General features: G+C 42.6%; 1 protein-coding gene across 1 annotated transcript; it reads right to left on the bottom strand.

Moving 5' to 3' along the window:
• Positions 1 to 228: 228 nt before the first annotated feature.
• SLC46A3 (solute carrier family 46 member 3) lies at positions 229 to 21,770 on the bottom strand. The gene is made up of 6 exons (XM_054015263.1): positions 21,678 to 21,770; positions 18,741 to 18,954; positions 6,985 to 7,858; positions 6,448 to 6,531; positions 4,143 to 4,299; positions 229 to 846 (listed from the first exon to the last, which is right to left on the bottom strand). Exons 2-6 carry the CDS (start codon positions 18,930 to 18,932, stop codon positions 759 to 761), a joined length of 1,395 nt encoding a protein of 464 aa, XP_053871238.1. The 5' UTR covers positions 18,933 to 18,954; positions 21,678 to 21,770; the 3' UTR covers positions 229 to 758.
• Between the last annotated feature and the right edge of the window lie 1,833 nt (positions 21,771 to 23,603).

The raw sequence follows: 23,603 nt of genomic DNA, 5'->3' as shown, positions 1-23,603 counted from the left end.
GTTTTACATTGTTTTGATTTTGAGTGCAGTTAAGTAACAAAAAAACCCTACATTTGTAAGTTGCACTTTCATGATAAAGAGATTGCACTACAGTACTTGTATGAGGTGAATTGAATATACTATTTCTTTTATCATTTTTACGGTGCAAATATTTGTAATAAAAACAATATAAAGTGAGCACTGTACACTTTGTATTTTGTGTTGTAATTGAAATCAGTATTTTTGAAAATGCAGAAAAACATCCAAAAATATTTAATAAATTTCAGTTGGTATTCTATTGTTTAACAATGCGATTAATTACAATTAATTTTTTTTTAGTTAATTGCGTGAGTTAACTGTAACTCACAGCCCTACTTTAAATCATTTTCAAACTTGAGAGACAACAAAATACGGCTCTCACTTATTTTCTCTTAATTCTGAAAGAGACAGTATTTGTAAATCCAAGAGCACAGGATATAAAAAAATAAGTAATTCTAAATTCTTATTCATAAATATATAATATCAATCATTTTTGCTATACTTTAAAAACTGATAAAGACCCGCCACTCTCACCTTATTTGCATAGTTAAGAATAAGGATTAAACTCATTCTAGCATAAAATAGGAAGACTGGAAATGCTAGCAGTTTTATGGTAATTGTTGCAGAGCTACTGTCCAGATTTCATCTACAACTGTCACACTCTCTCCCCTATCAGTGTGTATGTAACAGGCTGTGCCATGCACATCAGACTAGAAAACCAAGGTAAGTAAATTCTTTGTTCAGCTGTCAATACTCTCTTCACTGGATACTTCTTCATATGCAGGTGATGCCAAGTCCTCTTCATGCCAACTGGTGCACATAAGCCAGCTGGAAGAGAGAGATAAGACACAGAGACATTTTTAGCAAGATAGTAATGTACAGTATGCTGAATCAGCACCAACAACACACCCAATGGCTTTCTGCACAGAAAGGTCCAGGCGGCTTAATAAATAAAGCAATGATAATACTTGCCCTATGTAACATGAGTTAGACAATCTCATTTCGGTTCTCTGTGAAAAGCACTAAACCAGCATGCCTGATTTAGCACAAATTGGAACAAACTACAGTTTCTGCTCTGAGATAATACCATTACCATGGTTTCTCAGGGTTAGAGTGAGGCTATTCTAAGGGCAGTATACCACAGATAAGGCATTAATCTGGAGTGGAGAGGGAAGACAGGACCTTCAGACATAACTATCATGCTATTCTATAGTCCTGGATCCAAGATGAATTAATTTATTGGTATGTGTCTATGACCCTTTGTACAGAAAACACTGCCTTTTTGAAAGGAGCTTTCCCTGTTATGCCGGAAATTATAGATTAAGTTATATCTCTCTATAACTAAGGTACTCATATGGCCCCCAATAACAGAGTATCTGAGCTCCTCAATATCTTTATGTTCTAAAATACTCTCCACTTCCAGGATGAGACCCTTTATCTTCCAACTCCATTAAACCTATTGGGTCAGAATCACTGATATATTACTCCAGTTTAAAGCCAGGATAATTCAATGGAATGAGAGTGGCATAAAGCTGGAGTGATGTAGTAGTGAATCAGTTCCAAGGTTTTGAAATGTTGAGAGGCACTCAAGTCTGACGTGTTCTTCATGTCTCACTATCCTGATCTTAAAACTCAGCTAGTCCAGAAAAAAGGCATTTGAGATGAACAGGTTTCAGAGTAACAGCCGTGTTAGTCTGTATCCGCAAAAAGAAGAACAGGAGTACTTGTGGCACCTTAGAGACTAACAAATTTATTAGAGCATAAGCTTTCGTGGACTACAGCCCACTTCTTCGGATGCTGAACTGGTGGCTGAACTTTGTGATTTTGTCCTCACCCACAATTATTTCACATTTGGGGACAATATATACCTTCAAGTCAGTGGCACTGCTATGGGTACCCGCATGGCCCCACAATAAGCCAACATTTTTATGGCTGACTTAGAACAACGCTTCCTTAGCTCTCGTCCCCTAACACCCCTACTCTACTTGCGCTACATTGATGACATCTTCATCATCTGGACCCATGGAAAAGAAGCCCTTGAGGAATTTCACCATGATTTCAATAATTTCCATCCCACCATCAACCTCAGCCTAGATCAATCCACACAAGCGGTCCATTTCCTGGACACTACTGTGCTAATAAGCGATGGTCACATCAATACCACCCTATACCGGAAACCTACTGACCGCTACACTTACCTACATGCCTCCAGCTTCCAGCCAGGACACACCACACGATCCATTGTCTACAGCCAAGCTCTAAGATATAACCGCATTTGCTCCAATCCCTCGGATAGAGACAAGCACCTACAAGATCTCTATCAAGCATTCTTAAAACTACAATACCCACCTGCTGAAGTGAAAAAACAGATTGACAGAGCCAGACGAGTACCCAGAAGTCACCTCCTACAAGACAGGCCCAACAAAGAAAATAACAGAACACCACTAGCTGTCACCTTCAGCCCCCAACTAAAACCTCTCCAGCGCATCATCAGAGATCTACAACCTATCCTGAAAGATGATCCTTTACTCTCACAGATCTTGGGAGACAGACCTGTCCTCGCTTACAGACAACCCCCAACCTAAAGCAAATACTCACCAGCAACCACACATCACTGAACAAAACCACTAACCCAGGAACCTATCCTTGTAACAAACCCCGATGCCAACTCTGTCCACATATCTATTCAAGTGACATCATCACAGGACCTAATCACATCAGCCATACCATCAGGGGCTCGTTCACCTGCACATCTACCAATGTGATATATGCCATCATGTGCCAGCAATGCCCCTCTGCCATGTACATTGGCCAAACCGGACAGTCTCTACGCAAAAGAATTAATGGACACAAATCTGACATCAGGAATCAAAATACTCAAAAACCAGTGGGAGAACACTTTAACCTGTCTGGTCATTCAGTGACAGACCTGCGGGTGGCTATATTACAACAGAAAAACTTCAAAAACAGACTTCAAAGAGAGACTGCTGAGCTAGAATTGATATGCAAACTAGACACAATCAACTCTGGTTTGAATAAGGACTGGGAATGGCTGAGCCATTACAAACATTGACTCTATCTCCCCTTGTAAGTATTCTCACACTTATTATCAAACTGTCTGTACTGGGCTAGCTTGATTATCATTTCAAAATTTTTTTTCTCTTAATTAATTGGCCTCTCAGAGTTGGTAAGACAACTCCCACCTGTTTATGCTCTCTGTATGTGTGTATATATATCTCCTCAATATATGTTCCATTCTATATGCATCCGAAGAAGTGGGCTGTAGTCCACGAAAGCTTATGCTCTAATAAATTTGTTAGTCTCTAAGGTGCCACAAGTACTCCTGTTCTTCTATTTGAGATGAAGTTTAGGCATGAGGTGAAAAGGTACAAGACTTCAGTAAGGATAACACTATCCCTCTTAATAAATATTTAACTTTCTATGAATCTAAGAGTATACGTGAACTGGGAGAATAGCTCTTTTTGTCAATTCCATTCCTGTTTCAAAGTCTCAGATGCATAGTTTACATTAGAGAGAATGCAAGTGAATTTAGATATCATGAACACCAAGAAAAGGTGTAATTGGTCCTGAATATTACCGAAATACAGCTGGGTCAGTGTGGGTAAATATTACATAAGTTTGTCCTTCCCCAGCTTTTCTGATATGCATGGAGATTTATTCACAGAGGGCTTGATCTCATGCTCAGTGAAGTAAATGTCAATATCAAAGATCCTATTGATTTTAATGCTGCAGGATCAAGGCGAAGGGGCCTGGATGGAAACGCTCCCATTGACTTCAGTGGTCTTTGGATCAGGCCCATAACTCCCATTGGCGAGACTAGACAACAAAACTGAGCTCTCTGCTTTCATACACCTTGATTACCCTCATTTTGTGCCAAATTTTCCCCTCAGATGCACACACTCAAACAGAGCTCTCACTCACACCAATGGAAGCCACACACATGCATCCAGGGGTAGAATTTAGCCCCACATTAGGAAACTCAAGTTGATGTAAATATGGAGCCAACAGGTGAAAGGCAACATTTATCCACTAAACCACCCAGCTTCATTTCATACTTAAATATATTTCTACTCTAGTAAAAAACCCTTATGATATATACTTACCACATGACGCCCAGGGGAATTATACAAAGACCAGCTGATAAGAGGAAACTAAAGCCTGGAAACCAAGCTACAGTGGCTGCATAGAGACTATTAAAAACTGCGAGTGAAATGGCACTAGTCATAACTTCCAAGCAGGCAATGCAAGCAAACACAGCACCTGTTAAAATAAAAATATCTGGATAACAATACAATGCTCTGCAAGTATTGAAATGAAAGTCATTCACTTTGGTCAGAGAAGAGGATTAATAAAAAAATACAAAAGATCCACTACAGTTACAATTCCACATCGTACAATTTCTGTACAGCATCACTGCTAGAATGCTTTACCGGCGGACCACCTTCACAATTATTCTTGTTAAGTGATAAGAGCGTGTTGCCAGTGGAGATTATCTTTACTACCAATCTGCCCATGTATCTCCTTTCTTGAATCTTTTCAGTAACACCCACTGTTCTTCCAAATCAAACAACTCATTCTCTCTTGCAAAGTTCTGTGCAACTCCATCTACTATCTCTTCCCTTTTCCTGCTCTCCTCTTCTACTTTTTCTCTATGTCCATCTTTTCCACACTTTGTTGTTTCTTTCATGCTACTCCTTATATGCTGAACAGCTTCCAGCTAATGTTCAACAAGGGTCTAATCCAACAAAGCAAGTGCTTTGCTGGATCAAGACTTCAGTGCCTCTATCCTCTTCCTCCATTTCCAGAAATAAAAAAGTCTACATTGCCTCAGTCTGCACTTCTTTATTATTATACTCCACCCGGATTACCCCATTTAGACTGTATAGTCTTTAGGAAAGAACATCTTCTTTTGGCATGCTTGCCCATGGCACAGCATTACGTATGCTCATGGTGCTATATAGATAAAGTAACTATAATAATTAAGCATAAAGAGGTCACAAATTCACATATTCATAGTTTCCAAGGCCAGAAGGGACCATTGTGATTAACTAGTCTGACCTCCTGTATAACAAAGGCCACAGAACTTCCACAAATAATTCCTAGGGCAGATCTTTTAGAAAAACATCCAATCTTGATTTAAAAATTGCCAATGATGGAGAAGCCACCATGACCCTTGGTAAATTATTCCAATAGTTAATCACAAACAATGTTAAAAATTATGCTTTATTTCTGGTCTGAATTTGTCTAGCTTCAACTTCCAGCCACTGGATTCTGTTATACCTTTCTCTGTTAGATTGAAGAGCCCCCATTATTAAATATGTGTTCCCCATGTAGATCCAAATAGATAGTAATCAAGTCACCCCTTAATCTTCTCTTTCTTATGCTAAACAGAATGAGCTCTTTGAGTAAATCACTATAAGGCAAACGGTCTCCTGCATCAAGCCACTCAACTATAGGCAATCCTAAAGAATATTTCCACATTTGTAGTTTCTTGGCAATGTGAATGATTACAGATCAGTACAGATAAAAACCATCTTTGTTTTGCTAAATATATTATAAATATGAATAGCTCAAGAGAACTCTTTTGCAATAAATGAGCTGGCACTTTCGCAAAGTATCAGTTTGGCTACTCAAAAGTCTGAGAGCATTCGGAGCTAGAGGTGCCAAAATATGGTACGTACATACTTCAAACAATAAGCCATTCTTTACCAGCTTTAAATTAAACATCAGTGAAAAGATTGCAGAATAACAGGCTTCATTTCTGCACAACACTATACAAAGTGTTTTTAGTTTTAAATCTAAACATCCGTGGTTTTATATAGGTAAGAATTAATGTTATGTCCTTTGGGAAATTTACTATAGCCATGAGGCAGTGGTGCACAACTCAGTATCAGAGTCCTTAATTGTTTCTTTTCACCCTTTCAAGTGTTTCAAAGGTTGACCATCCACCCTTTGCCATTCGAAATATAATTTGTAATGGCTAACTAAACATGAGATGTATTTCTTTCTCTCAATGTGAAAACTTGCCAAATGTTAAAAGCACTTGTCAAGTCACAACCGTATAGCAGAGCTTTACTTTTAACTTCACTTCCAGTTTTCAGGGGATCACTATTTTTAACCAAAATGCCAACCAATCTTTTAGGGTTTTTTCCCCAATGGAGAAATTTTGGCCAGGTGTTAACATCTAATCTTGTTTACATTAACTTGGAAACAAAAGTCACAAGGATTTTACTGAAATAAAACAGAGTGATAATAGATAGAACCTGAAATTTAAGAAATTACTTTAAAAAGCTAGTACAAGCAAAAAAATGGAACCCCTTCACACAAATATGTTCTAAACCTTTTATAATTTAGAGCCTATTTATTTTAAGATGCCTGGTAAATGTTTCTTTAATAAATTCAACTCACCTTGTTCACTAGCCAGAACCACTTTTGACAACATGGACCGTAGAACTGGAATGGGCATAAAACATAAAAGAGAGGGCACTCTCACTGAAAAACAATACAATTAGTCATGAGTCACTCAAATAACACACTTTAGAATTTAAAAGTGAATTGCAATTTTTTTTAAATGACCTAACTGCATTTTATGTACTGAAGGCTCCAAATAGTAAAAGTGATAGAAAATTCAAACCAGAACTATTATTGTATTGTGACATAATTATCTTAAATTATCTTAGCACAGAAAAAGAGTCATAAACCCAGTATATATACACATGATATTAAAAACAGAAAGCCATAAGGAAGTGCTTTCATTCACTTGTCACACTTTTCATTTTTGAATTTACATTTAAAATCCAATATGAACTTGATTGAACATTACTTTTTTTGTTGTTGTTTTTAAAATATCTTTAGGTTCTTTTAAGGGATTAGCTGGCTTAATTATATAGAATATAACAATTTTCACATATTTCATTAATCTAAAGGGCCTGCTTTTGAACTAACCTAAAAACATGAGCAGTGTAGTTTTGGCAAAGGCAGCCATGACCATTCCTCCAATGTAAGAAAATATCCCAATGAAGACAATATAGATGTCCCTGAGACAACGTGAAAACAAGTATATTCCTAAAAAACTGGTCAGAGAAACAGAAGTGAATGCAGCTGCTCCATATCCTATGTAGAGTTCATTCCAGCAGAGTGGTTCATCTAGTTCATACAACGTAAAAAGAGAACTCCCACCTATCCAAGTAAAAAAATACATCATGAATGTAAAAAGCAATACAATGATTAAAGTTCGTTTTTTACAAGTGGAAGTTTTAAAAAGCATGTACACTCCAGAAAATGTTTCTTTAAGGCCTTCAGTACAAGATACTGATGCATGCTGCTGGAATTCAGGTACACGTACTGTATCCTCCAGCCAAAACGTAATATAGAAAATATTAATAACGTGAAGTAGAGAAGCAACCACAAATGTCCATGGAAAGCCTAATCCTCTTATGAAGTAGCCGGAAGTCAGTCCTGCTACTCCAGATACAAGTCCAAAAATCAAATCAACCACAGCTATACGTATTGTTTTCTGCTTCTCTTCATTACATAGGTCAGCTATAAAGGCAAAGGCTCCTCCGAGGAAAGTTGCAATGCTTCCAAACAGTGAACCAAAAAATGCAACTGCAAACAAAATAGAGAGGGACAGGGAGAAATATGATAATGCACCAAGGAAAGCATTTGATATAAAAGCTCCCACTGAAGGCAGAACTAAAGATTTTTTGCGTCCATGACGATCCCCATCAGCTACAAGGACAATGGCAACCAAAATGCTGGGAACTGCGCCAGTTAAGTCCAACTGCATGAGAAAAAGCGAGGCCTTTTCTTGGACTTCCTGCAAAGGGAACAAAAAAATAATATGAAGCAGTTACCTATCCAAAAAATTCTACTGCTGTAACCTTTGTCCTCCCTCTCCCTTCCCTCAATATTGTCACTCTTTCTTGTTGTATTTTAACTTACGACATGATCCTGAACACTCTCATTCAGGGAAGTAGTACTTACTTGATGAGTAGTCGCAATGGAGTCAACAAGACTACTGTTGTGAGCACGCATTTGTAAGTTCAGGCCCCTATGCTGTGAGCCCTTCAGCGAAGGGGCATTGGTCTGCTTCTGCTCTTACTGAAGTCGGTGATAAAACTACTACTACTACTACTTCTTTATGGCCAGATGCTGGTTCCCACTCACAGGAAGCAGCACCTTACTCCACATGTAATCATATTGAAACATGCAATTTAATGCAGATAAGGTGGATCAGAATCTGGCCCTGAATGGGATTATTACAGAGCCCATGATATTTTACTTATCTGTAAAGTGTCATGCATATTGATAGTGCTACATCAATAAATAATAATGCATACAAAGGAAATACAGTAGAACCTCAGAGTTACCAACACCTCAGGAATGGAGGTTGTTCATAACTCTGAAATGTTCATAACTCTGAACAAAAGGTTATGGTTGTTCTTTCAAAAGTTGACAACTGAACATTGACTTAATACAGTTTGAAACTTTACTATGTAGAAGAAAAATGCAGCTTTTAACCCTTTTACTTTAAATTAAACAAGCACAGAAACAGTTTCCTTACCTTGTCAAATCTTTTTATTAAACTTTCCCTTTATTTTTTAGTAGTTTATGTTTAACAAAGTACTGTACTGTATTTGCTTCTTTTTTAATTTTATTTTGTTTCTGCTGCTGCCTGATTGCATACTTCCAGTTCCAAATGAGATCTATGATTGACTGGTCAGTTCGTAACTCTGAGGTTCTAGTGTATTGCATAAAAACTAACCGTACTGACACATCTATACGTAATATTATCACATCCCATGACGTGAGAAGCAAGACACGAGAAGTAATTATTCCACTCTACTCCACACTGATAAGGCCTCAGTTGAAGTACTGTGTCCAGGTCTGGGCACCACATTTCAGGAAAGATGTGGACAAATGGGAGAAACTCCAGAGGAGAGCAACAAAAATGATTAAAGGTCTATAAAACATGACCTATAAGGAAAGGCTGAAAAAGCTGGACTTGTTTAGTTTGGAGAAGAGAAGACTGAGGGGGGACATGATAATAGTTTTCTGGTACACATAGGCATGGGAACAAGGGTGCTGCAGCACCCCCAGCCCATGCCCAGGGCTCTGCTCCTGGCCCCACCCGGGGTCCCAGCTGCCGGCCCCGCACCCAGGAACTTTGTTCCCAGCCCCAGCTCCCGGTCCCCTTACCCCGTCCATGTCCCCCCTCTCAGAACCCTGGCTCTGGGAGGTTGTGCCCCCCACACACGACAGGTGTAAGGGGGGCATGAGGTAAAAAGTTTGGGGACCACTGCTTTACCGTTTCCTTAGCTGGCTTCCAGCACCCCCACTACAAAAAGTGTTCCAGCACCACTGCCAGTACATAAAAGGTTGTTACAAGTAGGAGGGTGAAAAATTGTTCTCCCTTGGGCTGGTCTACACTGGGGGGGTGATCGATCCAAGATACGCAACTTCAGCTATGCGAATAGCGTAGCTGAAGTCGAAATATCTTGGATCGAATTACCTGAGGTCCACACGGCGTGGGATCAATGGCCACGGCTCCCCCGTTGACTGTGCTACTGCCACTCGCTCTGGTGGAGTTCCGGAGTCGACGGTGAGCGCGTTCGGGGATCGATAGATCGCGTCTTAATGAGACGCAATATATCAATCCCGGATAAATCGATTGCTACCCGCCGATACGGCAGGTAGTGAAGATGTACCCTTAACCTCTGAGGATAGTACATGAAGCAATGGGCTTAAATTGTAGCAAGGATGGTTACATTTGGACATTAGGAAAAACTTCCTGTCACGGTGGTTAAGCACTGGAACAAATTGCCTAGGGAGGCTGTAGAATCTCAGTCATTGGAGGTTTTTAAGAACAGGTTAGACCAACACCTGTCAGGAATGGTCTAGTTATGATATAGTCCTGCCTTGAGTGCAGGGGACTGGACTAGATGATCTACTGAAATCCTTTACAGTCCTACACTTCTATGATTCTATGACCATCAACAAGTCTGTGAAGTCTTCCTGCAGAGTGGCAGTGTGAAGTACCTGGATAATTTACCTAACAGGTGCAAATACATTTAAAACCATTGGAAAGGAGTTCTCAGGCTCAGAAAGTCTCAGAATCACTAACCTCTAGTAAGAGAGGTATCAGGCTGTGCGTGTATTCCTGTAAGATACAGTAGCTGCATTATAGCAATAAATAGATGCAAGAGTGGAGGAAGAACTTCTGAGTTCTTTTTATTCAATTTAATAAAAAAGTTTAAAAATAAAACACACTTGATGGACATAAATTAATGGCACGTTTGTGACTAATGGTAGTAAGTGAAAAGAATTAAAGAAAAAAGTTAAAGAAAAAACAGTAACAATATAAATCAAAGTTGATTTGATGATTATTTTGCACTTGACGCTGGTTTCTAGCAAATTCAGATCTTGGTTTGTGTTTAGTTACACGGGCAATACCAAAGGGCAGTCACTCCAGCAGCTGAAAAGGAAGGAACTCGATCAGCCTAGAGAGCAGCGGTAGGAAGGAAAGTGGTTCTCTGTGCACAAATCCCCATGTCATGCTATCAAACAGAACCAAAACTAATGTAAAAGGATTAAAGTCACTCTGAAAGTTCACTTGGAGCTTCCGAGGTATCATGAAGTGGTGGTGCTGGACTTTCTTTACTTGCAGGGTGGGAAGGAGGCATAGCTCTCCACGACCACCCAGGGTGTTCTGAGATCCTGAAGAAAATTGAGTAGATCTTGAGGCAACCATGGAGGGCTCAGACCTTCACATGAAGAGCAAGCCCCCTTACACTCTTGTCTCTCTTATCCCATGCCCTTATGGCAGCACGGCTGCCTCAGAAGTCATATTATCATGGCCTTCCTGCCTGCACTAATGCCACCCTGGGAATCTGACAGCCTGAATCTGGAACCAGGTTAAAATGGAGGATGATCCTTTGGTCCCTAACAACTCCCCCTGATAGGTTTTGGGCCAGATAAGTGGAGTTTTCTTCTGCTTTTATCCAGTTTCTATTTGCGAACAGGGACCAAGATATGGCGTAGCAGTGTTTCTCAAATGTGGCCACTGTGGGTGCATGCGGCCACCCAGGGTTTTTCTTGCAGCCACAGCCTCCTAGACAGTGATTGGCGAGGGGGAGAGAGGGAGGGAGAAGAATTCACCCCTTCCCCGTGGCCACCAGTAGGGGTTGGGCCTCGCCCCCCTCTGGAGCCAGAAACACCAGAAGAGCAGTTAGCCAGTCGGAGTTCCCCCCTTTCCCAGGGACAGTGGGGTTCAGGCTTCCGGCTTCAGCCTTGGGACGTTGGGCAGCAGGCTCCGGCCATGGGGCTTCAGGTTCCGGCTGCAGGGCTTCGGGCTCCATCCATCGATCGCGGGGCTTCGGCCCCCCGCTCACACTCTCCTTCATTGCCCATGGCTCCCACTGCCTCCCCTAGCCCTCCATTGCCCCCAGCCCCCACTGCTTCCCTACCCAGCTCTCCATTCACAGCTTAATTTGTTCCCTGGCTTGCCAAGGTTGAGTAAGTCTGCTATAAAAAGCGATATTAACAAACCTACAAATATCAGTTTTCACAGGAGCAGACTTACTAGCTAGCAAGTCAAAAAAAACAGCAACCAAAAAACCAAAAGAAACAACAACAAAAAAAGACAAGGACGTGCAAAGCACCTTATTTTGTTTCTATTCTGTTTAGGTCCAGTAAAGAACTGTACATTATTTTTATTATTGAGTCTGAAAACTCCCCTACATAAATAAATTACAATGATTTGGACATGGATATGTGCATATTTATTTGTTTTTCCTAAAGTTAATTAAGTATTTTAGGAAAAACTGTCAGAGCAGCCACCAAAAAATTTCTTGTGAGAACCCCTGGCCTAGACAGTGAGAAAGGAAGCAACTTGATCAACACAAAAAGAGGGAAGGGCCCTGTCTACAGAGTGCACTGGTGCAAAGGAAAGACAAGCATCATGAATGGAGAGTAGTGTTAGGAAAGGAAGTAATTTATCCTAGAGAGAGAGAGGGGTGAGGAGGGGGAGCATGAGAAGGGAAACTACTTGCTCTGCTGCGACAGCAGCAATGGGAAGGGAAGCAATAGCCTGCAGACAAATGGGCATAACGAACAAAGCAGAGGCATCTTGTGAGACGAGGATTAACTGCAGTTGTGAAGACAGCGAAAAAATTGATTCATGGGTAGCACTTTTTGTACAGTTAAACAGCAAACAGAACCTTAGGATGTTCCATGTTATATGCAATGTTTCTTTACTAAAGCTGGCACTCCAATACTACAGCTGGCACACCACAGTGATGAGCATCATAGAAATGCCAATACATTGATAATAAAACTCTACTTTACCATATTGTCCCACCCCATCCCACACAGGAATGCTCAGGGTACTGAATAACCCATACCATAAAACAGTCTAAAACTCATACAGATATGATAGCTAAAAACCCAACACCCTTAATAACATTAAACAAGAAGAGAAAAATGGCATATGTGTGTGTGTGTTTTGGAGGAGAAAGTCCAACACACGCAAAAAAGGAGGCGAGATGCTCAACTCCTGTAAATCACCCATCTCCATTAATTTCACTGGAATTACCCTGGCTTGCACCATCTGATCTAGTTCAAGGACGGGGGAGGGGGACATATGTCACATTTAGAATGCATGAACACTATCAATGAACAGTTCAAGCATTTATAAAGTAAATGAAAATGAACATAAAAAACTATGGGCCAACTCTTCAGCTCGTTCAAACCAACACAACTCCATTGAAATCAATACAGCTACACAGATTTAGAGCAGCAGAGAATCTGGCCCTATTTTCTTAATCTGCAAATCCACTACACTCTAAAATATGATTATACAGAACAAAAAATTCTAGAATACAAAATTAAATGGATGAAAATGAAGAATTCCTTGATTTAAATAAGGATTAAGTTAAGTGAGGAATGTTGTGCCTGAGGCTGAACAATGAGCAGGACAGGACAAATTGATAGCGGCTCGTACAATTAAAGAATGTTACATACTAGCAAAGGATACTGCATGCACTGTATGATAAAAAACTCCTCTGAGCTCAGTTAAAAGAGATTTTGTTCAATCCAGCAATCAGAAAGCACCAGCTTTCATTCCAGTGAATTCTGAACCTCTTTTTAATTAATTATAAAATGAATATATTTCCCCAAATTCTATGAGATAATGAATCCAAGTGCCGCAAAGGCCTTATGCATCTTTGACTAAATCTTATATAACTTTACAGACCCCAAATGCTCTCCTATTGTCTTACATTTATTTTCTCATTTTGCCCTGACACTGTTGAGATTGAAAAGCCCCTCCCAACCCTAAAAACAAAGGAACTACACAAGATGAACAGAGAGGACAATTTGTCTCTTCCTGAGAGGCTGATAGAAACAGAATTTAAGGAACACCACAGCAAAATGTAGGGCATCTATGTATAAAAGTCACTAGTATCTTGGACTCCCAGGAAAATCCAGAATACCTGGTGCAAATATAATCTCAGCAAAGTGTCTGGAGTTTATATTTCTCAGCCTACTGTTTTCACCCACTTGCAGATAGAATTCTTTCTCAGTGTGGAATCCTGGCCCCATGAAAGCCAATAGGGATTTTGCCATTTACATCAATGGGGCAAGAATTTAATGCTCAGATGCAATGGTGATGAGTGTGGTGTAAAACACAGGCAGACAGACAAAATCATGATTATTTCAGAGTTTACAGCTACCTGAGGCCTGTAGTGATGAAATAATGGGAACTGGAAATTGGCAGGCCATGGGCAACAGAAAAGTTCTGCAGGACAAGATCCTGCTTATCGGAGACCCATTGCCCTGAACAGAGTTATCCAAACACTGTGAATGTAAAACTAGTTATTTATTATGCATCCTTTATGTCAAATAATTGCAGTGAGCAACTGTGTGAAAAAGTAAATTCACAATGATCTTGTTGCAAGAAGCCATTTGAAATTCAGCTGACTCATGGTTAATAAGCGCTTTTTTCAAGACTTTGCATGTAGTGGGAAAGTTTTATTTTTCGAAGCATGTACGGTCACGTTTTGGAAAAAAAGCTTGAATTTCAGGGTTTTCCAGCAAATGTCAACTACAGAAAAAAAAAAAAAATCAAACTACATTTTTGTGAAATTTAACTACATTTCCAGATCAGAAATCTGCAGCTGGCAGATTTTTTATCATTTATGGGTTTTGTAGTTGCAATAACGAAAACAACATGACAGTATATGGCTATGTCTACACTAGTACTTTTGTCGGTAAAACTTTTGTCATTCAGGGATGTGGAAAGAAAAAAAAAAAAAAAACACACACCCCTGTCTGACATAAGTTTCACCAACAGAAGCGCCGGTGCAGACAGCACCATGTCAGCGGGAAATGCTCCCCCGCCGACATAGATACTGCCACTCGTTGGGGGTGGTTTAATTATGCCAACGGGAGAGCTCTCCCGTCGGCATAGAGCTGCTACACAGAAGACTTTACAGCGGCGCAGCGGCACACCTGTGCCACTGTAAGGTCTGTAGTGTAGACATAGCCTATGCGTGACACTAAGAACCCCTCAATGCCAACTGGCAAAGGGCTCACTGTTCTGTCAGCAACTCCAATCAGGCCTCACAAACTCACTACACCCAACACATTGCTGTCACAGTAGTTATCCATAAAGAATGTTGTGTGAGGTATGAAATGAAAGTCAATGACACGCTGGCCATTAATATCATTGTGAAGTGTATGTATTAATACTCTATGAGGAACTGTGTATATGTACTGATAATATGCTTTAAAGTCTGTAACCAAACAAAGGGAGAAAGAAGTTTCTTCCAGGAGGAAAGATAGTTATTACGGTCATAAAACAATGGAAGCTACATTTGCATGTAAAGTCGACAGGAAAGACAGGTTGACGGGGGCAGGAGGGATGTGAACACAATATGGCACCAACGCAGTGGAGAACAAACTGCAGGAATGCTTTCAAAGGTTTACTGGGCTATAACAGGGATGCAAGAACAACTCCCATTATCCATTTCGCTGAGGAACACTCTTAGTGAGGGGGTGATTTGTGAAGGAATAGATCCTAGATTGACTGAAAACCAGCAAGCTCTGCAGAAAGACTTCTGAGGGTGAGAAACTACTTTAGACAAGGGTTGTAGCCTGTTAAGTTTTTATCTCTGAAAAGTGTGTTATAGTTTTGTTTTATTTGTAACCATTTTTGTTCCCCTTAGTCTTTCTCAATACTCATTTGAATCTGTGAATCTCTGTTCTTTGTTGATAAACAATTACAGTGCTGTGTTGCTATAAAGGGCCTGATCCTGAGTTGTAACCACCCAGCTGTGTGTACACTATCTCCTTAGGGGCAGCTTACCTGGTAATTACTGAGGGTGTCCAGCAACAGTGGCTGGACACTGGGGGGGGGGGGGGGAGAAATGCTTGTGGGATGAACTGAGATACACCAAGTCTTAAACTTGCAGGCAAAGTAAGGGCTGGAAAAGTTCTGAGGAGTTTGTTTGGGTGGCTAACTGACCATGAGTGCCAGAGAACTGAAAAACAGTAAATCTGTCTTTTACTAAGGCAGGGGGTAACATGGTGACCTCTGGTTCTGGACACCCTGAGAAAGTATCACAATATACCAAAATTCATCTACCTAAAACACAGCATGCAGTAAGAGCTAATACTGGATGAAAATACCTGTTGTGGGTGATGTACAAAGACAATTAAGAGAAAAAGCCTAGATCCACAAACCCAACTTTTAGGTGCCTTGGAAAAATCATTGGAATTCACAAACCCTGAGCTAAGTGCCTAGGTTCCCTATATAATTTATGAGGAGAGGTAGGCACCTGAGAATAGGATCCATAAAAGCTGGCACATTCTCCTCTTTGTCTAGCCCCATTAATATTTAATTGTTTAAAACAAAGTGGACTAGCTTCAGCAAGAGAAACCCACCTCAGAATATTCGGAAGCCCAGTGGTTAGAGCTTTCCCCAGAGAAGTGGAAAACCCCTATTCAAATCCCTTCTCCTCACAAGGCAGAGGGGGTAATTGAAACAGGGTCTCCTGTATCTGGGGTGAGTATCCTAACCACTGAGCTAAAGGTTATAAAGGGAGGTCTCCTCTTGGCCATTTTGTGAAGAGTTAGGCATGCTTGCTGAATTGGGCCCAGCAGGCAAGCTAGGCAGGGGAACACCTACTTTCACCTAGTTTGAGGACCACACTGCAGCTTAGGCATGAGACAGGTGTCAGGTCACCTACCTGAGGGAGCAATGCACATGCTCAGAGGCACAAACTTTGACAGCTGGGGCACTTTTACAGTAAAAATATAGGTGCTGAGTGAGATTAGGTGCCTACAGAGTTAGGCTGCAGCTGAGCAGGTGGATTGTGGATCCCAGTAGGACATAAATTCCTTTTAGATCTGGGCCAAAAAAAACCTTGATCTAGCCAAAAGCATCCACAGACTTCCACTTCACAAGAACCTCAGGAGACCATGAGTTCTGGTTCAGGTCCAGCTAATAAAAGGTCAAATTGACTTGCAATGGACGCCTCTCTGTCTCTCCAAAAAGAACAGCTATGCAGCCAAACATTGCAGCCTGGAGGAGTGGAGAGTTCACGTGTTCTCCTCCTGTGCTAAAAGTTATTCCAGGTCAATAACTAGCTCTCCGGCTGTGTGATGCTGGAAGAGAGGTGAGTAAGGTCTCGGCAGCCCAGCCTCAGGTTTTTTGAGTTTATTTGTGTTCAATTACATGCTGCAGAGCTAGTGTGATCAGTGCCTACTAGCAGCTCTACATCGATTAACAGATTGCGAAAGGTGCCTCCTATCCCCAATCACCAGAAAGCGGCTGGGTCTCTTCCCAATTGCACCTGTGGATCATGCACAGCTGCTTTCTTGCTATTGAATTAAAGCTCCATAGTTTGGGTCAGCCAGGAAGAGCTGTTTATGCTTCTACTGGACTCTGACTCCCATAGGAGGCTTGACAAAGCCCTAGCTGGGATGATTCAGTTGGGAATTGGTCCTGCTTTGAGCAGGGGGTTGGACCAGATGACCTCCTGAGGTCCCTTCCAACCCTGATATTCTATGATTTGGGAGGTAGAAGCCAAGTAATCAATACTAAAGGGGATTAATGGGAATCATAAATGGCCTACCTTGGCTAATCTGTCAGCCAAAAAAAAAATATATACACAGAGAGAGAGAGAGAGAGAGAGAGAGTGAGAGAGAGAGAGAGTAGGGTGACCAGATGTCCCAATTTTATAGGCACAGTCCCGATTTTTGGGTCTTTTTCTTATATAGGCTCCTATTACCCCCCACCCCCGTCCCGATTTTTCACATTTGCTGTCTGGTCACCCTAAGAGAGAGAGAGAGAGAGAGAGAGAGAGACCGACCTCTGGCAAAAATTCAACTTTGCCCTCTTTTAAGTTTTTCCTTAGCTGACTAGTCTCCTGACAAATGAGGAAGAACTCATTGTCATGGTAGAAAGCCTGAGCTATTCCTCTGAGCAAGTTCAATGGAGTCCACATATGGCATTGACAAGCATGCACTTTTATATATGGCAAGTGGGCTAGGTAGACTGGATGCCCCACTCTTGAGAAGGGGCAGTGCAGAATACCAAATCAGAAAATTTATGGTAGCATCCCAGAGATTCAGATCTAGGATTGCGCAAAATCCCTCACTTCAAGTGCTACTTAGAGTTCTACAACAATCCCTTTCTCTGGTTTTGGAATTATGTCAGCTGATGGTCTCTTATTAACACATGCCTTTTTTATAACTCACAAATCCATGTCAACTACCACTTTCCCCTAATTGTAAAGGAAGCTGTGGTGTAACGGGATTCTAATCAGTATCTAATTAAAAGAAGAGTAAATTGTACAAATAATATTAAAATATGCTTTAAATATTTTTTAAAAGGATCATTAACAATCAAATGAAGAGTTGCCATCCTTATATTCTGACAATAAAGGAAATGAATGTCACTATTGGCATGAATGAGAAATCAGAGATTTTCAAAGGTGTTGAAAGATCAGTTCAGTTAAATACATATTTTAAAATTCTCTTTAATTTCCTCCTCCTGGTCTCCCATCCCTGTCTGATGTCATCTCTCCCTGTAGAATGCTATATCTATCTAACCAAGGCCCTGCTCCTGCAAAGACTGACATACATGTTTAACTTGACACATGGAGTAGTCCCACTGAAGTCAAAGGTATTAATCACACTGCCTAAAGTTTAACACATGCATACATCTTTGCAGGATCGGGGCCCTAGTTTCTATACTTCTCAGCGTAAGGGCAATATCTTCTTTTTGGGCCAAACCCTGTAAGGGAGTGGTGCTCAACCTGCAGCCCAATCAGCATACAGCTGCAGCACATCCTCAGGGCCATACAGGTAGTATATATGTTGTGTAGGTGCGACCCACATAACACATAGAGAGCTGCATATGCAGCCCACAATGGTAAATAGGTTGAGAACCACTGCTCTAAGATAATGTGCACCCTCAACTCCTAGTGACTTCAGATGGAACTGAATGTCCTCAGCATCTTGCTGAGTTGATTCTTTGTAAACACTATACACACCTATAGCACCATATAAATATTAATGAAATCATCATTTTATAACAATTAAGCCACTGTTAATTAAATATTTATCTAGTACTCACTGCAAATTTTCCTTTGTAATATGTTTTCTTTCCTACTTCCCCCTCTCCCCCTCCTTACCTTCTGTTTGATGTAGACTGGGTTACTTCGGTTTAGTTCACAGTAAGTAGTGTTGTTATTTTCTATTAAACTGGAGTTGCTTCCTTCTTCCCATAGCCTCCGATAAATATACTGCTGAATCAGCGGTACGGTCAAGAAATAGGCAAAAGTGTAAATGATGATGACAGGTTCCACTAACAAAACCTTCCTCATGTCTGGATTGCCCTTCAATTCTCTGTTCAGAAAGAAAGAGCATGCATTAGCTGTCCGATACAAAAGGAACACACATACTAGTGTTTCAATATAGTCTAAAATTCAGGTGAGAGGGGTTTTGCACACCAGAGAGAGAAAGGAAGTGTCCGCTGGTAATTCTCTGCCAGTTACGGAGGAGCTTACACTGTTTTGAACCAAGCTTGGTTTTAGATTGCTAGTGTGTAATTTATATTGCTAAAAATCTGAGTCACGAATGAGTTGCACATTTAATTCAGTTTCTATTTTAGCCAGTCAACTATTTAACTAGTTAAAAAGAACTGAAAAGTTGGTGATGTCTTTTTTTCCTCACTATTGTTCTCCTTGTTTATGTTTTGCCATGTTCAGTAGTTTCTTAAAAATATGTATTTTAAAATTCTAAAAGTAGTTAATCAGTAAAGGATCATTTTAAAACTCGTATATCACACTGTTTTAGAGAACCCAAAGGCAGACATCTTCCCTCCCCAAATAAAATGTCAGGTCTTGCTACTCTCTCTGGGGTTGTTTATTCAGCTGCTCCAAGATATAGCCCAGTTATTCAAAGTCCGGATGTGCAAAATGACCAAAATTACAAGCAGTAGTAGCGAGATCACTTTATGTCATGTGACATTGCCCCTCCCCCCGCACATAAAAACAAACTATTTTCAGTGTTAGCAAAAATTTATGTTTGTGTGTATCTAAGCATTCAGGTATCATCTCAATGTCTGTATAGCACGTCTTGATCTGATAACGTGTGTGTCACTATCTCTAGTATGCCTTAGTGGCTGTGTGCATTGGTCTACACGGCAAAAAAAGTGTGTTCTTACTCACCTTAGCTAACCCATGTTAAAAGAGCAGTGAAGACAGGGCAGATGGGCTTTTACCTGGGGTGAGCAAATCCAGTTCAACCGTAGGCTCCCCTATAGGCTTTAAGCCACTGTGCCTGAATGGCAGGGTGGGTGTTGTCTGTCTCTCCCCATGTGTGAGTGTGTTGTGTGTGCTTCTAGTGTCTGTTCCTGTGCGGGTTCTAGGGGTATTCCTGTCCCAGTGTCTCCCCCTGCATGGGCTGTGGGCAGGGGCGGCTCTAGGCACCAGCAAAGCAAGCAGGTGCTTGGGGCAACCCATTTGCAGGGGCAGAAGCCGGCAGGGATCCAGCCTGGGAGCTGAAAACCAACAGGGGGCCCTGGGCGCTGTAGTTCCTTGGATAGCTCCCTGCCTATAGAGCCCACCCTGCAGCAGGGAAAGAACTCTATTTCCCAGCATTCCATTGGCCGCTATCAACAGGAAAGGGAGGGGGAGGGAGTATGGTAGCTGAAACCTCATGCTGCAGCTTGCTGTGAATGGAGAGCTCCCTGCTAGAGCGGGGTGACACTGTGAATGGGGAACAAGTATGCCCAAGGAGTAGAAGGCTTTGGCCCAGATATCCCCTTCAGAAGACATCCCCAGACTCGATTAGGGATACTGGTGTGACCTCACCTTTCAGCCCCCAAAGAAAGAATTGGGTGGACTAAATGGGCAGTGCCCCTCTCTATCTGAAGCCTAGCAAGGGAGGTACGTGGATCCCACTAGAATTTAAAATGAAAAGTAAGGGAGGGGAGGCTCTACTGGACCTGGGCAGCTTTAGACACAGTACCAGGCACGTAGGAGGATTTCCACTTCTGAGCCATGGAAGCAGAAATTGACTTTTCCTTTCCAGATTTAGCTAATATTCAGAAAGGGAATCTAGCACCTGCCTTCCAGATTTGAACACCTCAAAATTCAGGAGTGCTCAAGCTCAATTTGGGCAGCTGTTACTTCATTTCTCCCAAATCAAATATACTGATCCACTGTAACTTGCTGTAGAAAAAGTAGGATAAAATTGAGCAAGAAATGCTTCCCAGTGGTTTTTAGGACTGGAAGTGCTATTTCAACAGCCATTGCTTTTTTTTTTTTTTTTTTTTTTTTTTTAAGTTTTATTTGTTTACAAGGAAGACAGTGATATTGCATTGGCAAATTCCCCACAGAAACAAAGAGTGGAACAAAAGAATAATAATGACCCACCCTGGGAGCAAGTTACCAGTGACCCAGGGCTGGGGCAGAAGGAGGGGGCAGGTGGGGTGGGGGGCGGGGAAGAGCCCAGGGCTGGGGCAGCAGGGTGTGTGTGTGGGGGGGGGATACTGGTGAGGGGGAAGGGGGGAGCCCAGAGCTGGGGTGTGGAGGGGGAAAGCCCAGGGCTGGAGTGGCAGGGGGCGCAGGTGGGGGGAGAGCCCAGGACTGGGGCAGCAGGGGAGTGTGGGGGGGGAGCCCAGGGCTGGGGTGGGGGCAGCCAAAAATTTTTTTGCTTGGGAAGGCAAAAAAACCTGGAGCCAGCCCTGGCTGTGGGGTGCTGCAGGCTCAGTGGGTCTCCCCGTGCGCGTGTTGTGGGGTGCTGCAGACTCAGGGTGTGTCTCCCCACGCAGGCTGTGGGGTGCTGCAGGCTCAGTGAGTGTCTCCCTGGATGGACTGTGGGGTGCTGCAGGCTCAGTGGGTCTCCCCGTGCGCGTGCTGTGGGGTGCTGCAGACTCAGGGTGTGTCTCCCCACGCAGGCTGTGGGGTGCTGCAGGCTCAGTGGGTCTCCCCTGCACAGGCTCTGGGGTGCTGGTGCAGCTCAGCGTGTGCTTGGCCGCGCTGTGAGCGTTGGGTGCAGTGTGCTGCCTGGGGGAATAGGAAAGATGCCCTCCCCGCCGCCCCACACCCCGGCAGCGCCCTCACCTCCTCTGCAGTGCCTGCCGCTGGCGGCCGCGAATCCTCCGCCGGCTGGCACCCGCAGAGCTCCGGCCCAGGCAGCAGCAGGGATTCGTGCTCCCCGGCTAGCTGCTGCGCCGGGCTGCTCCCAAACACTGATACGTCAAAGCCGGAACCCGCTCATTGGGTCCCGGCTCACGGAGCCTGTCCCACGGAGCGCGGCGATTGCTCACCCCCAGTGCCACTCGCCCTGGTCCTGCCTCCCCTTGGCTCAGTCCCCTGGCGGGCATGAGACAGCAGCTCGGGCTGCCCTGTCCAGCACCTGCCAGCCGCGCAGCGCGCCCTGGGCCACCCGGCACCTTCCCTTCCCATCCCGCCGGATCCAGCCAGGGCTCCGGGATCGCGTGTTCCCCTTCCCCGGGCCCCTCCGCTGCTCCCAAGGGGAACTGCCCCCGGGGGTTTCCCAGCGGACAAGGGAAGCCCCGGCCTTATAGTTCTGCTGCAGTCACGCTGCTAAGGGAGCTCAGGCTGGATCCGCTTCCCGATGGGGAGATCAGGCCGCTTCCCTCTGCCATCCCCAGCCCACTGGGATGTGGCGCGGAAGGGGCAATCTCTGGGCCTCAGAACGCGCGTAACCCCATGAAATCTAGACACCTGCTCACTGGGTTTGGGTTTGGAAACTTGTCAGTTTAGTAGCTGGCGTGGGGGTGAAAACAAATCGCTAGAATCGTCCATTTTGTGACTTTACTTCCCCCGGCAATGGCAAGGTAATGGAGCGAATAATGAAGCAATCAATTTGCAAACACGTAGGAGATAATAAGGTGATAAATAACAGCATGGATGTGTCAAGAACAAATTGTGTCAAACTAACCTGATAGCTTTCTTTGACAGGATAACAAGCCTTGTAGATAGGGAAGAAGCAGTAGATGTGGTATATTTTGACTCTAGTAAGGCATTTGATACTGTCTCGCATAGGGAAATACAAGCTAGATGGAGAGATGGCGCTACTATAAGGTGGGTGCAAAACTGGTTGGAAAATCGTTCCGAGGGAGTAGTTATCAGTGGTTCACAGTCATGCTGGAAGGGCATAACTAGTGGGGTCCCGCAGGGATTGGTTCTGGGTCCAGTTCTGTTCAATATCTTCATCAGTGATTTAGATAATGGCATAGAGAGTACACTTATAAAGTTTGTGGACGATATCAAGCTGGGAGGGGTTGCAAGTGCTTTGGAGGATAGGATTAAAATTCAAAATGATTTGGACAAACTGGAGAAATGGTCTGAAGGAAATGGGATGAAATTCTGTAAGGACAAATGCAAAGTATTCCACTTAGGAAGGAACAATCAGTTGCACACATACAAAAATGGGAAATGACTGCCTAGGTAGGAATATTGCAGAAAGGGATCTGGGGAAGTGGATCACAAGCTAAATATGAGTCAACAGTGTAACGCTGTTGCAAAAAAAGTGAACGTCATTCTGGGATGCATTAGCAGGAGTATTGTAAACAAGACACGAGAAGTAATTCTTCCGCTCCACTCAGCGCTGATTAGGCCTCAACTGGAGTGTTGTTTCCAGTTCTGGGTGCCACATTTCAGGAAAGATGTGGACAAATTGGAGAAAGTTCAGAGAAGAGCAACAAAAATGATTAAAGGTCTAAAAAACATGACCTATGAGGGAAGATTGAAAAAATTGGGTTTGTTTAGTCTGGAGAAGAGAAGACTGAGATGGGACATAACAGTTTTCAAGTACGTAGGAGGGAGAAAAATTGTTCTTCATAATCTCTGAGGATAGGACGAGAAGCAATGAGCTTAAATTGCAGCAAGGGCTGTTTAGGTTGGACATTAGGAAAAACTTCCTAACTGTCAGAGTGATTAAACACTGGAATAAATTGCCTAGGGAGGTTGTGGAATCTCCATCATTGGGGATTTTTAAGAGCAGGTTGGACAAACTCCTGT

Source organism: Malaclemys terrapin, chromosome 1 (assembly GCF_027887155.1).
Source record: "Malaclemys terrapin pileata isolate rMalTer1 chromosome 1, rMalTer1.hap1, whole genome shotgun sequence".
NCBI classification, from domain to species: Eukaryota; Metazoa; Chordata; order Testudines; family Emydidae; genus Malaclemys; species Malaclemys terrapin.
The sequence above is the reverse complement of the archived record's forward strand: the minus strand, read 5'-3'. Positions and strand labels throughout refer to the sequence as shown.

Bases quoted from the DNA above. Each gene is read 5' to 3' on its own strand.
- SLC46A3 (XM_054015263.1), bottom strand. From the start codon at position 18,932: ATGAGGAAGGTTTTGTTAGTGGAACCTGTCATCATCATTTACACTTTT. The intron at 7,859-18,740 runs GTAAGGAGGGGG...TTCCCTTTGCAG, and splicing joins CAGTCTACATCAAACAGAAG to GAAGTCCAAGAAAAGGCCTC. The intron at 4,300-6,447 runs GTGAGTTGAATT...TTATTTTAACAG, and splicing joins GGTTCTGGCTAGTGAACAAG to GTGCTGTGTTTGCTTGCATT.